The following is a 15,652-nucleotide window of genomic DNA, read 5'->3' on the forward strand; positions in this document are numbered from 1 at the left end:
GTTTATGAGATATAACCTCTAAGTACTCTATTAATATTTAGTAGATCCTAATGTCCATTTTGCTCTAACCCTTCCGAATTTGGTCAGTGTTCGATTTCTTTTATTACATTCCATCTATAAGACCTTTTAGGTCTTGTAGCGTTCTGTCTCTGATATTCGACCTTCAGACAACCTTATCTCGTTTGGTCGTATCGATCGTTCTTCACCAACAATTTGTATTCCGTGGAGGGTAGCAATGTTTTACGTCAAAAAAGTACCTAAACTGGATCACCGTTTCCAATTTTGGATACTTCGTTTTTTGCCGAGACCTACTAAATGTTTTTCAGTATGAAACGATTTATGTATTTTATGAAATTCGTTGCTCCTAAGCCTTGTTTAAGATTCGACTTACGTTGGTCTGACTGCCTGTATTCTTAGTTTGGTCCTGTATAATGTCAGTGTACATAGGTAGGTCTATACATGAACGTACGTACATTTTCTATCACGGGAATATAATATTTAGATCTTGATGCAGAAATAGTTATCAAGGTAGTGTGAGCCATCGCTGGAAAACTTTTCCTGTGTTTCAAAGAATTCTTCTTCGCCGTTTTTATTGTGGTTTACACGTTGGTATGCCAAGGTCTTAGCAAGTCCTTAGTTAAACGCTTCGGCTGATAAGATACAAATTATAGAATTGCATAAGTAATTCATGTTCAGAATATTATCATCCACATAATGATAAATAACGTACATATCTATATGGCTGATGTTGTTTACCGTTGTCGTGGTAAATACACCACACAAATAACTGATAGATTTCAGGAAGTGATGATTCGTTCGGATGATACCTATCGTAAAATTATTCATAATTCGGTTGGTTTGTCTGCTCATGTCATGTAATGGGCTATTTAAACTATTTTGTGATGAAGATCTGGACATTAAAAGATAATTTATACATTTGATTTTTTTCTTTGGATTGGATTGTTTTATAAATGTCCAAAATAATATTAACACTTGCTGCTTGTACCGGAACAAGGAACCAAAAAACATGTTTAGAAGTTGTAGATTTAATGACTTCCAAAATATAAACATCATGGCAAATAACTGTAGGAAAAATACACGTGACGTGTTTCAATGTTACTATTTTATGCATTGATCTAAATTAGTATTTCTACAAGTACATCACCAACAAATAACAACCTTGCCAGGTCATCTACCTCGAACGAAAACAAAGAAAATTAAATATTTTCATAGAGTATTTCACATCTAGAGATTAGATATTATTTAATGCGTACATGCGACTCTATCGTTCACTGGATCGAGAAAGGAAAACTTTTACCTGCACACGAACGGTGAAAGTTAATCAAGTGGACAATATAAATAATTTTAAACGTATGTTTATTGGTCGGCCAGTAGCTAAATCGATACTTCAATCACTGGCATGTTGAAGGACACTTCACTCCTAAGGGAATACACAGTTTTTGAATAATGCCATATTTTCCTGCGAATCTTAATTAAACTGCTAGTGTAGCACTCTTCAGTCAATAGAAGTTTGAAAATATTGGCTTTATAAACTGTAGACAAGTCTCTTTAAGCCCTCTCTCTTCTTTAAGCCCTTTGTGTTATACTTTGGCAACATCCACTACTTTTGCTTATCGTGCAAACTAAACTAATCCACCAGACAACAAAGACCGATAGCAAGCATTTCGGGTTCAGCATTATCGCGTGTATACCACGTACAGGTGATTTTAAAATTACAACTTGCAGCCTGGGCTTTCGACCCTGAGCGGTGGCGTCTAGGTTAGCTCGAAACACCGTCGGACCATGATCGATACGACCTTGGAACGTAGGGCTTTATAGAAACACATCCGATATGAATTTTAATAGCCTTAAAATCTCATATTTTACAACTTACAACTGCAGTTTGTCAGTATTATCTAATATTTTACAACTGCAGTTTTTTTTGCGAACATTCCTTGTTGATTTTGGACTTTCAAGGCGATCAGCGGTTTATGCGGATTTTTTAAAGCTTCTTTCATTCCGGTGATTACATCATCTTGTGTTGATATAGGAGAACATTGACTGGAAGAGAGAAGGCAAAAATAGACTCAGAGAAAACTCAACTACTAAAATATAAGTCTGTTTAATTACAGAACGTCTTATTCTTAGTTTGTACGTTTGAATGTACGTTTATTAAATGCAGTTAGCCTTAAGCCAAATACATAATACCAAGCGTAATTGCATGCGCTGTCATTCCCGATTATCGCAAAACCTGAGCCCTTCAGGCTTGCACGAAAGAATCGTGTCCATTGCTTTGTTATCTAGAGCTATGAAGAGCTTCTTGTAAAGTGAAGTAACGTAGTTTCTGACATCAGTCCTCAGCAACCAATCAACGACGATATACCCTGACGCACGTTATGATGAGCATGACTACATATTTTTAATATGGAAGACGTTTCTGTGGTTAATACGTGTTTCCTCCTCATTTATGTCATAAATCAAAATAACATTTACATAGGGAAAAATACTAATATAAATTGTTATTTTCATAATTGGTTTTCAATTCCTGTTTCTTGTTGGTTGTAAATGGTCTGAAATAGGTACACAAATCATGCTAGGTATTACATTTATTTTCCTGTTAACTGAAGGAAAAGTTGACCTTAATAAATATGACAGCAATATAATTTAACAAATAAATACTGTCTTCCTTAAATATTTGCAAATATAATCATAACTAAAAAGAAACGGAGCTTAGCGTGGTCATTAAAAATAACAATAAAACTATTTATTAATGAAATATAACAGCTGTATCGATAAGATTAGGACGCAGGTGTTATATCAGGAATTCCTATTAGCCTCATTTGATCGAACGATTGATAACGTATTCTTTGCAATTCAAAGTTACAAGATACGCGTCATAAATTGTTAACTTTTTTTATCAATGAGTGATAATCAGCGTATTGAAATTGAAAAGCATTATCATTTATTGTTTTATATGCGTTAATTTCCCGTCCAGGATTTCTGATTCTGTAATCTTTATATTAAACACGTGTTATATGACGTCATGCCGAGCTTATCAGGAATTTACAAACCAGTAATTTGAATATTTTGGGTCAGTTAAGTAGCTCAAGATCACGGAAAACATTTTCTATTTAATTTTATTAGAAACTTGTCGGTCAAGGGTACCAAGAGCCGAATTAACGAGTTCACCAGTATTTTCATACATATCACTTAAAACGCAGTCAGACTGAGAACGTAATTTTCCAGAAAAAACTTGTTGGTAAACTGGTTTTAAGAATACGCAGGTATGTAAATACGTAATTAGGAGTATTACAAGGTCGAGAAGTAAAAACGTTTTGTGCTAAGATGACCCGATGTGTTACAAACTTTTGCCATTACAAGAATATGTTCATAAAACATGTTAGACGAGTATGTCATAATGTTTTACACGCTACACGTGGAAAATGATTATCGATTACTTGTAGGATTTATTGAAAGGCAATTAAGTTGGTATTTTACAACTTGTCGATGTCCGTGAAGTGCTGAAATCATCGACCCCTAAGCGTCAGTTTCATCATAACTTTTATGTAAGAAGGTAAAGCATTCTAAGGTTCTAAAGTCTGGGCTGCGGGATTGTTCGAAAGAGTTACCGCGGCCCTGGTACATAAAAGGCCTATGACGGAACACGACGGTTTTTAGTCAATAAGAGTCTGACACTCCCTCACCGCAGCTCACTTGATGATTTTTGACGTCGTTAAAAATAAAGGTTCTAAAGTCAGTAGTATGTATATTCTTGAAGATCCCAATATGTATGGAATAGTTAAGGTCACATTTGGGAAATAAGGGGTTGGTTATTATGTAACTATCAGACACTAAACTCTGACCTCTCGATATCTACATAAGGTTTAAATATTTGTTATGTAAACATATAGAGGTTATCCCTAGCTGAGCCGGTGACGTTCACATGGAAATTAATATAATTTATAATATAACAAAGCGTTATATGGATATAACAATACTTATAAAACCAGAATAATCCCGTCCGAATTCTCGACTTCATATAATCTTATGAAGGGGGTTGCGTTAAAATTCATGAAAGAGAGAAATAGTCTAACTTAATTATCCAGCTGTATAATAACATAGAAAATAAATACTTTTAAAACAACAACCTGCTAATGTCCCTGTAATTAACAAGTGACGCAGTTTTTTCATGTTTTGAGTGGCTGAAACGTGGCTGAAGTATGACACGATATCGTTATAGTTTTAACTAGCTGTAGCGATACTATAGCTAGTTTTGATCGTTATCTGGCAGGGTTTATCCGCAGATGTTACGTAGCCGTCACGAGGCACAGGGCATCTCAAATATGAGCTGATGTTTGGTATGGTACTTCATGAGAACAAAATATTGCCAACTTTCTAGAAAGTATTTTTTAAGTCCATATTTTTGACAACTAGGACTGTTATGTTCTTGGGTATAGGGATGAAATCTGAAAATATGAGTCCAATGTCATTCTTTTTAATACAGGTGATGCTGAGGGCTAGTTTTAAAATCGAAAACTAAATGTGTACTTTTGTTTCGTCCAATGTTTACGCTATCTACATTTAAGGAGACAATCCGGACGGCAGTATGTAAGAAATAGGTTAATGTGACGGTCGTGGGCGAGGGTAGTCGACCTATCGGCTATTGGCCGAACGTTATATATATTATTTCGTAGTAGGAGTACCATTCGGAAATTATCGAACTCATTTATTTAATATTGTATTGACGTATAAGGTAACATTAACCACTACAGCGATTGAATGATTCAACAAGGTTCATTATGCCTTTCGGTTCAAATGTTACTATATTTGAATGCTCAACAAATGAACTATTTTCCTTTTAGCAAATATTCTGAATATGAAATGTATGTTAACTGTATGGGCAAATTATTTGCTAAGTTGATTATGACCTAGATAGAATTGTACTGTACTAGGTAAACAGTTTATCAGTCGGCACTTGAAAAAAACCCAAAATGTTATTATCAAAACAACATCCGATCCTGTGACTAATAAAGAGGAACTAGCCGAATATTACTTATCATCATGATTTGACGAATTGTAATGAAATCAGCATATGAAAGTTCGTACTAATTTTGCTTATCTAAAAAACTTGGACGTGGTTCTCAATAAAAAATTCTTAGTAATGTCAAATCTGAACCTCGTCGGCCTTATACTCGGTTTTTAAATATAAAATTGCATTCGAGATAAGCTTATGTCTCTGTTCATTAGTTTTCTGTATGGATAAATTTTATGCAGGCTTTATATGACTTTTAGTAGAAAATCTCGAGTGTCCCAGAACCAGTTATTTACTCTTGTTCCCTGCCTTATAAACAAATGCTTTCATTAAAGCCACCTTTACACACCCACTCTCAAACCTCATTTATATTTCCTGGCTGACTACAGCAAAACAAAAGAGGTTAACCTGTTGCCAACAGAGAAAGCCGCAGAAACCGCATTATTACTAACGGAGGCTTTCAAAAACCGCCTGAAAATGTTACGTCACAGCCGACTTCGATCCGAGTCTGAAACGTGCCTATGTTCAGCAAAATAAACATGGTGTGAAACTTGCTCCAAGCCACTAGACTTGGGTAATTGTGTTTCTTGTCCAAATACTTCAATGTCAACCCATCTCTTGCTCCCTTTGTTAGTTTAAACTATACTTACATAACAAGACAAGACTTCATTGAACTGTCTTGTTTAAGTACTTACATAAACAAATCTATGATTTAGTTGTCGCATGCTATAGTTGACAATGGGAGGTACTGTCAACACGCCCCGGCTACCGACCACCGGGGCGGAGTTCGTTAAAGGTCATTCGACTGGCCCAACAAAGTAACTCCCGCTTTGATTTTGTTAGCTTTTATGTAGTTTGGAAACTAAGCGAGTTTAGTTGACAACTAAATAAAACAGTTAAAATGTCAAGCGCCAGGTAAAACTGACGGCACCGTCAACTTTTATAACATTGTATGCGTAGGCTAATGTGACTGCCTAAAGTAAAATATGGTGTTTCAAGGAAAATGTAAAAACGTTGAGGTTCCAAGAACAATACATAAATACGAACTCAATTGATCTTCCTAATTAAATGGTACATCCGTATTAATTGTATCGCCTTATAATGAAGTAAAGATAATAAACACAGAACAAAAGCAAGTGGCGTCATACATAAATACATCGGCAAATCGATTCCAGCTTCGTTATCAAGCATACGTGATCAAAGAGATATTTGTACGGCTGGCAGCGAATCTAAACATACTCCTCAACCCACTGCAATTAACATTGACTTCTGAGGTTATCACAGGTCTGGAAGCTTTCAACATAATATATGATGAATCACTTGATTGTTCACATCAACAGAATACACCGAGTTATTATAATTAACAAAAAAATCGGGCCACTTTTTCACGTGCCGTGATAAGATGACCCAGATTTAATAGCCTCGTAAAAGTAATTGACGAGATTTATAGGTATTTTCGTTATCGTCTGATATTGATTATAATTAGTCGTAATTAACAAGTTTATCGACATAATTAGGAAATCTTATAGGTAACTAACTGACCCGAGTGGAAGTGAGACCATTATTTGAGGGGAATTTTACTAAGCTCATGTAAGGTATCAATCATAATATATCAACACGTTCACTCTCGGACAGCCAAATAATATAATTGACGCCTTAACGATTGTAACCAACAAAGGGTAAACAAACAATACAAAAAAATCGATTAGGTATATAAATGTTGATGGAACTAGACTATTAGTTAGGCAAAACAAAACAACGAATTGTACCTGTTAGGTTGCTTTTAAATTTAATGATTCTTGTCTTAAAGCCGTCTAACCTTTAACCTTTCGTCTGCCGCAGTGTATAAGACAATAGATATTTATTGTGAGGTTCTGCGCTCTAGGAACCGTCTAATCGATAGTGTAGTACCTTTTAGGAGCTACTAACTTATTATTATTAGCCTATAATGTTCCACTGCTTTGCAAAGGCCTCCCAATCTCGCTTCCACACTTCCCAATCTTTCGACCGAGTCCACCAGTCTCGACTCTCGACGATAGGCGTCTAGATCGTCGCGCAGTCTCTTGGGGGGCCTGCCCCGCCTGCGGTGTCCATCCTGATACTAAGTTATGTTTTTCTTTCTTTCCAGTTGATTCTAGAGAAATACTGCCCCGAAATCGCTGCAGGTGGTAAAGCCTGCTGCAGTGATGAGCAGTTGGTACACTTCGCGACGGGCGTCGGGCAGGCGGAGACCTTCCTGCAAAGATGTCCGTCGTGCTTCGACAACTTTCTGCAGCACTTGTGCGGGATGACTTGCTCGCCTAACCAGAGCGAGTTTATTCGAGCTAATGAGATTGTACCTTTCAATGGTGAGTTACACCTTCAACATTATTAATTAAGCTACAGTAAAGATACAGTACCTATTGTTTATATACTAGTGAAAAATAAAGTACATGAGTACACGGCTTCTGTCATTGCCGATGTCGTCAATAGTATTTTCCCGTAAGAAAAGAAGTAAAAAGTCTATACCTACTGTTGTGACCTTTATGAGCGAGGAAAAGTTGACATAATTTTCCGTTTTGTATTTTTTCCAGCTACCCACCAGAAGGTCGCATCGATAACTTATGATCTCAGCTACAGATATATGGAGGCTGCTTTCAACTCCTGCTCACAGGTAAGATAATTTTGTCATCTAAAAGCTTGCGATTTTTTATTGTTTCATCCATAAATGTTTTGGACCGTTGCGCTAGGTACTTTCCAGCCTAAGCAAATCAGCTCTTTGAGGACCTAGGCAAGCTTTAACTAATATCTGATAACATTAAGAAGAAACCCCTAAAGAAACTTAAGGGTCAGTTTCGTTTAATTCCTGTTAATTTCAAACATTCACGTTTTGTTGATACTCAAGTGAGGTTTATCAATAGTTTTTATTATTTGTGTTAAGTGTTTTAATCAGAAATGTTGTGAAAGTAACGATGACTATTTACTTGTGGTACTTAGCACACCTGTTTATCGGTATTTGTATGAATATGAGTCTTTATCTATGTTATGGTCCTAGTAATAAAGTTTCACGTGTAGAAACGCTGCCACGCTTTATTATACATGTTTTTCCCTCGAATGTTACCCAATTAATTTTTATTAGTAAAAATGCAATTAAAGACAACTGGATCCCCTTGTCATGATGTACCTTTTTCTCTAGACTAAAGGCTGCAGAAGAAACATGGGTGGGTTTTAGTCTGCGAGATTCACTCATACCCTTTCACCCCATACACAGGGGAAAGCGAAATGATAACAAAATTTCTGATTCCAGTCTGCTGTCATATTCTCACTCCATACACAGAGGAAAAGCGAAATCATCACATAACTCTTGATTCAACTCTCAAAAAAGACTTAAACATGCGTTGCGAATAAGTGATCCTCCTTAAAATCCCCATAAAAGTAAAGTATTTATTAGTAAAAATAAATTTTCTTCATAATTTACATGCTATCTATTTTTTTTCTACAGGTGCAAGCGCCATCAACGAACGCAATGGCAATAGGCATTATGTGTGGCCAGTACGGGTCTCAGTTCTGCACCCCGACGCGTTGGTTCACCTCCATGGCGGCTTTCGCGCCCTTCCCGATCACGTACGTCAACGATCCGGACCCGGAACACGGGCTGACGCCGTACGATCCTCCCACGAGGCCATGTAATCAAGGACCTAATGTAAGTGTTTTTTTTTTTAATTTATTTCATCTTAGGAAGCCTTATCTTTAAAATCTGAAATCGCTAATTCGCCTTGACCAAGAGTGGTGATTAACGGTCATTCCTCGACTAATATTATTATGATCGACTTGGCATGATGATTGACAGGCTTTGTTATAGGATATGCAAAAAAAAAGTTATAGAATGATAGGGGATACATATAACAAGGCATATTGCTAAATCTTCTTATAGAGGTCTCTTTCTCATGTTGTAAGAGTGGTAATAATCCTACTCCTTTTTTGAAAAAAGGTTGAATATGATGTCTTTAATAATGCACTTTACGTTATAAAGTACTGGCCTTAATATTAATGACGAAAACGCATTGCAAAAAAGTGAACAACCTTTTTAGTGACGATGTTACATGCAGACTTTTCTGTGATGCAAATGTCTTACATAATTTTACAATTTGGTTTAATGATCGCTGACCTCATGGAGATAACATCTTTCTAAGTGCTTATTTATTACAATTGGGTAATAATGAGATGGTCACCACAGCTTCCTAGTATTTGGTTACAACCTTCTTGAAAATAGCCTCGTTGGATCTCAAGGTTGTTTGTGGTCCTTTGGGGTTATTCCACCAAAATTTTATCATCCATAACTTTTAATTATATGTGGCTAAAAGGTTCGCTTTCAAAAATATTTTCGTTATAAAAGAGCCGCGTTATAATAAGTGTCGCATTACAATGCCATTTTTATCCAGGTACGGGAAGAAGTTCCCTCGGAAAATGTTAGATCTAGAATAATACAATAGCTATTGGTTGTGATGGGAAGGACCATACATAACAACAATAATACAAAGTTATGTATACTAAATGTATAAAACATGAGAATCGAATTGTTTTCAAAATATGTCTATGGACAATTGGTCTGCCTATACAATGATTACATTAGCTAATTATAACTTAGTTATATGGGAGTAATGATCAATTCACACGCTATTTGTAACTATAATAAGGCAAACAAAACTATCTATAGCTATGCGTTAATAGGATAAAATTTAAGACCAAGAGGCAAAATGTTAAAATATTTGGATGCCTATTAACAGAAATAACGAAGTGTAACTGTCCATTTTTTCCATCTTTGTTTTTCCCTGTTTTGATCCTTGGATTTAAATTTTGGATGTAGACATTAATTATTTATGTTGTGATGGGATTTCCCTGCAGCAAAGATATGGAACCAAAATTTAAAAACAAAAGTTTTTCCTCTTTATTGTACCAAGAATAACTGTCTTGCTCTAGGTTATATAGGCTTCTAGAAGACCACAAACGATACTCAAAACATATTATTAATGTCTGACTCAAGCTTCCAAAAGAAGGAGGTTTTATGTGCGACGAATGATAATTGTAATGCTGGGGAGTGTGTTCAAACATTTCTTCTTCCCAGACAACGACAGCACCAAAAAACGGTTCTATGTGTTTCTGACATACAAGGGGGGATTTTTTTTGTGTGCTGTCTGTGAAATTAACCATCAAAAAGTGCTGAATTTCAGCTTGCTTTGAATTAATGGCTTTTTATCCTGATCTACATGAATTTTAATCCACACAATTTGTTCCAGGGCCAACCCGGTTGCTCATGCCTGGACTGCAGCGCATCCTGCCCCGCCCCTCCCCCTCCCAAGCCTCCTCAAGTCCCCTTCACCATCCTCGGCTCCGACGGTTATGCCGTCATCATGGCTATAGTCTTCGTCATCTTCACGACGCTGTTCCTTAGTGGAGTCTTCTGTTGTACTCCTCAAGAGAATGTCGTTGGTGAGTACTTGAGTAGATAGCTTTTGTTTTTAGAAGTAAAGTGTGATAGGTGTGTGAAATGTTTGAAGTTGGATAGGACTTTGAATCGGTTGTTTAGTAGCCTTTCTTACAACGTTAAAAATCATCAACTGACCCCTCTCGCTGTGGGTTAGCAGCGGTGAGGGAGTGTCAGACTTTTACTGACTAAAAACCGCCGTGTTCCGTCGTAGGCCCTTTATGTACCAGTGCCGCGGTAACTCTTTCGAACAATCCCGCAGCCCCTGGCAGGCCTTGGCCCTGCTGGCCTGGCCTGTTGTTTAGTAGACTTGATGGTACCTATTGATCATAATGAAGAAGATGTTCGGTTAAGAAAAAAATGAAATTGAAAATTGGTCTAGAAAACCCAAACGATGTGAATCATTTGTTTATCTGATTATAATATCCGACTTCAAACAGTTGAATGAATTTTTATCTAAGAAAATAATTCCCTGTGATAAGATTTTAATAGGTAGATACACACACAGTGAGGTGTTATTTGCTACTACACTGAACACTATTATACACCTTCACAAAAAATTTCATTCAACATCATTGGAGACCCAAAACACTAAACAAATATAATGTTATTTTTATCCCTTTTCCAAATAACAGCTACAAAGCCAAAATACATAATATTTTAAGATACATACCTACTTTAATCATAATAACTCGTCATGTAATTTATTTGTATTTCATAATTATAATTTATCTCTAAATATAATAATGACGCAATGCGGTGTTGGATCGTAGATAGAAACTAACCATTCTATGTTTTAATACTTCTAGATAAATCTAACACATAATTGCTCATGCAAAAAATTATTAACAACACCGCTAACATAGTCTTTAAGATAATGTGTTAAGGTTCAACATCCCAACTTATATGAAAGTTTGGGAAACTCTCATTTTGAATGATAAACATGTAGTTTTAACTGCCCCTAACTACCGTACTGACAAAATGATTCAGAACTGACAAGACTGAATTTTAAAAGTTCGAAATTTAATCTCATATGAATGTGTTTTGTAAATAAAAAATAGAAGCTTCTACTATAAATGATACTAGAAAAGTCTCAAATCACCTACCGCATTGAACAAGCATGGTGCAAAATTCTCTGTATAAAATGATATCGTTTTCCATTGAATTAAACCACGAATGATAATTCCATTCACGAAGATTTAATCATAAAACGACAGATAATCTCTACCTTCTTATCATGTGAATCATAATGACAACTTACAAAGATTGTCCTATGTAAGTGAAGTTATCCGTGTAATAGGACTTCTTGAAAAAGAAAGCACATGATTATGGTTACTAAAGTTTTTAAATAGTTTTTATCATCATATGAGCTTAAATTCGAACCGCATGTACCAGTAGCTAGTAGTAACGTTGGTGTTGGGCAGACGGGTGGCGCGGCGGCGAGGCGCGGCGCTTCGGCGGCCCCGAGACCTCCCCGCTGCACGAGCACCGCTCCAGTACGTACCCTGCACGCGTACCACCTGCATGCACTGAGTGCTTATGTTCATTATTGGCATGTTCTTTGAGCACTGTATCTTGGTCTAAGGCCAATGCATACTGAGACAGCATGGTCAAAGGAAATTCACACTTATCGCTTACGAAAATGACAGGAACTTCACTGTTTTGATTTGATACTGAGGTATCGAAAGGGATTTTCCGATTCGGTATCTCTGTGGGATATCGGTGCGGAAGCACACGGTGTTTCTATCTGGGACAAAGTACTTTGCCATGCCGTCGCAGTGCGTAGGCCATATTTGGGTAATTGATATATCAAATTGAAAACAAAAATAAACAATTTTACAGTTCGTTCTTTGTCTCTTGGTATCAATTACCTAATTATTAACGGGATAAAGGTTGGACTAACTGGAACAGCTTTTGTTATGCACAATTTCTTTCAAGCAAACAACAGACAGCTGTAAAAAGATAAACACTAATTACCACATAAAGACACAACATTGTGGCTAAGATTTTAATTTTATCAATTAAATTAATATAAATTATAATCTAATTGCAGCTGCCTGTATTCCTGAATGGCAAACGATTATACTTTTCAACGATTAAGTATAAAGATCAAGGCATTGCAGTTACATAATACTACAAACTTACATACATATTTTTTGCAAGTCACGTATCTAAAGGTATAACCACAACACCAATTAGTCGTAATATTTTCCAGAAATTGTTAGTAAGTACAGTTATTTGCCATTTATGATTACCAGTGAAGCATGACAATGCAAAGGTGTGAACTAGCGCTTGAATACACTTCTGCAATTTCCTGAAAAAATGACAATTCATTCATTTTGTTCTGGTATGTTTTCCTTTACCTTTGCTTCGGTGAAATGAGTTTCGTTTACAGCATATAAGTGTTCGTTTTTGGTGTTATCACTACTTTTGTGAAATAAATTGTACTTTGCACGTTTCAAACATGTGCATGTGACACCATTGCACATTTTGCAGCAAGGATGTCATAGTCAATCTGAAAAAATAATTGGCGGGAAAGTATAACACCTATGTACTTTGAAAGATCTTCTTATACTTAAATATTCTGCAAACTACTAATACATATTGAGAAATCGAGTAACTTATAATGGGTAGAACCATGTGAACGTATTTATTTAATAGTTCTGACAAAGCAATTAAAACCAATCTTTCACCTATTTACATGTAGTAAACAAACTACCAATACAAATATAATGTTCAATTTTCTTTATAGTTTTGTTTTTTTTTTCTCTTTCCTTTTGAATATATAAATAGTACTACAAACTATATTTTTATATCTCGCTTACGTCGCATGCTTTTTCTTTGTTATTGTCTCTATCTAACCACATACACTTTTTTTTCAATACTTATGTATTTATGTAATGTCCTTTATTATCATATTATTTTTTGTACTTTGTGTATTGTTTATTCTTTACGTCAGTAAATGTCCTTGTGGGTCTGTAGGCAGTATTTGTAAATGTCTAGATACAATGTAATGTATTTTTTGGAAAACATTCAAAAGTCTATGCATGGGTTTTACATTCATTGGGTTATCAATTTTTTTCAGTTCAATACTGCTTAAGTTTGACAAAAAAGATTGTGTGTGTAAGCATGCAGAGAAAAGGGAATTTTAATCGGATTCAATTAACATGAAGTGCATGGACTTTTATCATGAACTGCAATAATACGAGGGCGGGTCAATAAGTCCGTGACTTTTGGAATAAAACACAGATTTTTTGATTTTTCAACTTAGTCCCCCTTGAGCTCTATACACTTTGTCCAACACTTCTCCAATTTTTTTATCCCTTCCAAAAAATAGGATTTGTCGAGGTCCTCAAAATCGGCCCACTGTTTAGAACACACACATTAGAAACCCACTGTTTTGACTGTTGTTTGGTCTCTGGTTTGTTGTGATGGATCCATATTTCGTCCACTGTTACAAAACAGCGCAAAAACTCCTCTATATTGCGATTAAACAACGCCAAACCTTCCTGTGAAGTTGTTACACGATTGCGTTTGTGGTCGACTGTGAGCAAACGCGGCACCCATCTTGCGAAAAGCTTTCTCATGCCAAGTGATCATTCAAAATTGAAACCACTGAGCCATGCGAGATCCCTATGGCTTCAACAATCTCTTGCATTTTCAATCTTCGGTCGGCCAACACCATACCGTGGATTTTTTCGGGTGAAGAGACTTCAACTGGGCGTCCAGGGCGTTCGGCATCTTCAGTGCTTGTACGGCCACAACGAAATTCAGTAAACCACTTTTTTACGATTGAAAACAATGGTGCAGAGTCCCCATAGTATTTATCAAGCTTAGCCTTGGTTTCGGTAATGGTTTTTTTTCGCAAAAAATAATGCTTAATGAGCACACGAAATTCACTTTGTTCCATTTTTTCCTCAGATTACTGGGTAGTCTGATAAAGATAGCTGTAAAACACAATCTAACTGACGCAGCAAGTTCAAATTTTGTCAGGAGTCACCTGATAGATGCCTGTTAACAGGAGTAGTGTTGCTTTTTCAGTAAAGAGGTCAGAAATTCAAAAAGTCACGGACTTATTGACCCGCCCTCGTATATAGCTGTCTAAAGAGGCTTCTAACGACATCAAAAACTCCTTTCAGCTCAACCTTACATTTCTAAAAGGACGCCTCTTTTTACAGCCATATATTATTGCCAACCTCAAAACCAAAAATTATAACAAAATTAATAAACACAGGTGTAGCTTCAGAAAACAACCAAGAGATGGCTACGAATCCTTCATCAGCGGCCTGGGCAGACCAGCCCGATGGCGTTGCGGGAGACGCGTCGTTCTTCGAGAAGCTCGGTGCGGAGACTGAGACGAAGATGGAAGACTTCTTCCAGTGGTGGGGCACGCTGATGGCGTCGCATCCTTGGCTTGTGCTGTTTCTTGGTATGTTGGTTTTTATGTAAATTGATTTTATCAATATAAAAAATGTATATGAACTACTGCTTTGTGTTGTAAATAGACAATATAAGTAGATCAGTTTACTTGGCAATATAATTTATGCTTTAACGTGTATAACTAAGTTAAGATGTACTTGTTCCCAACAGTTGAGTTTCTAATAATCAAGCAATTTTGATTTCAGTTTATCAATTTCATATCATGTCATATCGTTTCTTGCATTCCATAATGTACATTAGGTGGAAAACATAAAATGATAGTCACAATTATGGACCCTGATGGGCACAGCAAAATTATTAGAAGAGTAATATTTCGTCCTCCACACTGTTATGTTCCATTCCCAATTAATCTATTTGAATTTGGAGAAACTTTTTTGCTCGCTTACTGGTCAGTGTAACTCTTTAGATGATTAACGTTAATTATTTTCGTCCTACAGGTCTATGTGTAGTGGTAGGCCTAGGCCACGGCATCAGCTGCATGCGCGTGACGACGAACCCGGTGGAGCTGTGGGCGGCGCCCAACTCGCGCTCGCGACAAGAGCGGGAGTACTTCGACTCGCACTTCGAGCCTTTCTACAGGTAATACTTATACCGACACAAACCACTTACCCTAAAACATTCCCTTCCCAAACTATCTCACAATAAAGAAGGAAGGCAACACTGTCATACGATACTTAAGTATTCACCTCTCAATGTGTCCTATGTATCTACTTAAT

General features: G+C 36.4%; 1 protein-coding gene across 11 annotated transcripts in view; it reads left to right on the forward strand.

Moving 5' to 3' along the window:
- LOC110373230 (NPC intracellular cholesterol transporter 1) overlaps nucleotides 1-15,652 on the forward strand; it is a 53,398-nt gene that overhangs the window by 20,426 nt on the left and 17,320 nt on the right. For 8 of the 11 annotated variants that reach the window (XM_064039304.1, XM_064039306.1, XM_064039302.1 and 5 more), the window contains exons 3-9: nucleotides 7,161-7,380; nucleotides 7,606-7,685; nucleotides 8,514-8,714; nucleotides 10,309-10,501; nucleotides 11,921-11,992; nucleotides 14,731-14,925; nucleotides 15,374-15,515. In XM_064039304.1, coding sequence (XP_063895374.1) covers nucleotides 7,161-7,380; nucleotides 7,606-7,685; nucleotides 8,514-8,714; nucleotides 10,309-10,501; nucleotides 11,921-11,992; nucleotides 14,731-14,925; nucleotides 15,374-15,515 — 1,103 coding nt within the window. The remainder of the gene's footprint in view (nucleotides 1-7,160; nucleotides 7,381-7,605; nucleotides 7,686-8,513; nucleotides 8,715-10,308; nucleotides 10,502-11,920; nucleotides 11,993-14,730; nucleotides 14,926-15,373; nucleotides 15,516-15,652) is intronic. The other 3 variants (XM_064039299.1, XM_064039308.1, XM_064039309.1) reach the window with 3 other exon arrangements.

Source organism: Helicoverpa armigera, chromosome 18 (genome assembly GCF_030705265.1).
Source record: "Helicoverpa armigera isolate CAAS_96S chromosome 18, ASM3070526v1, whole genome shotgun sequence".
Taxonomy (NCBI): Eukaryota; Metazoa; Arthropoda; class Insecta; order Lepidoptera; family Noctuidae; genus Helicoverpa; species Helicoverpa armigera.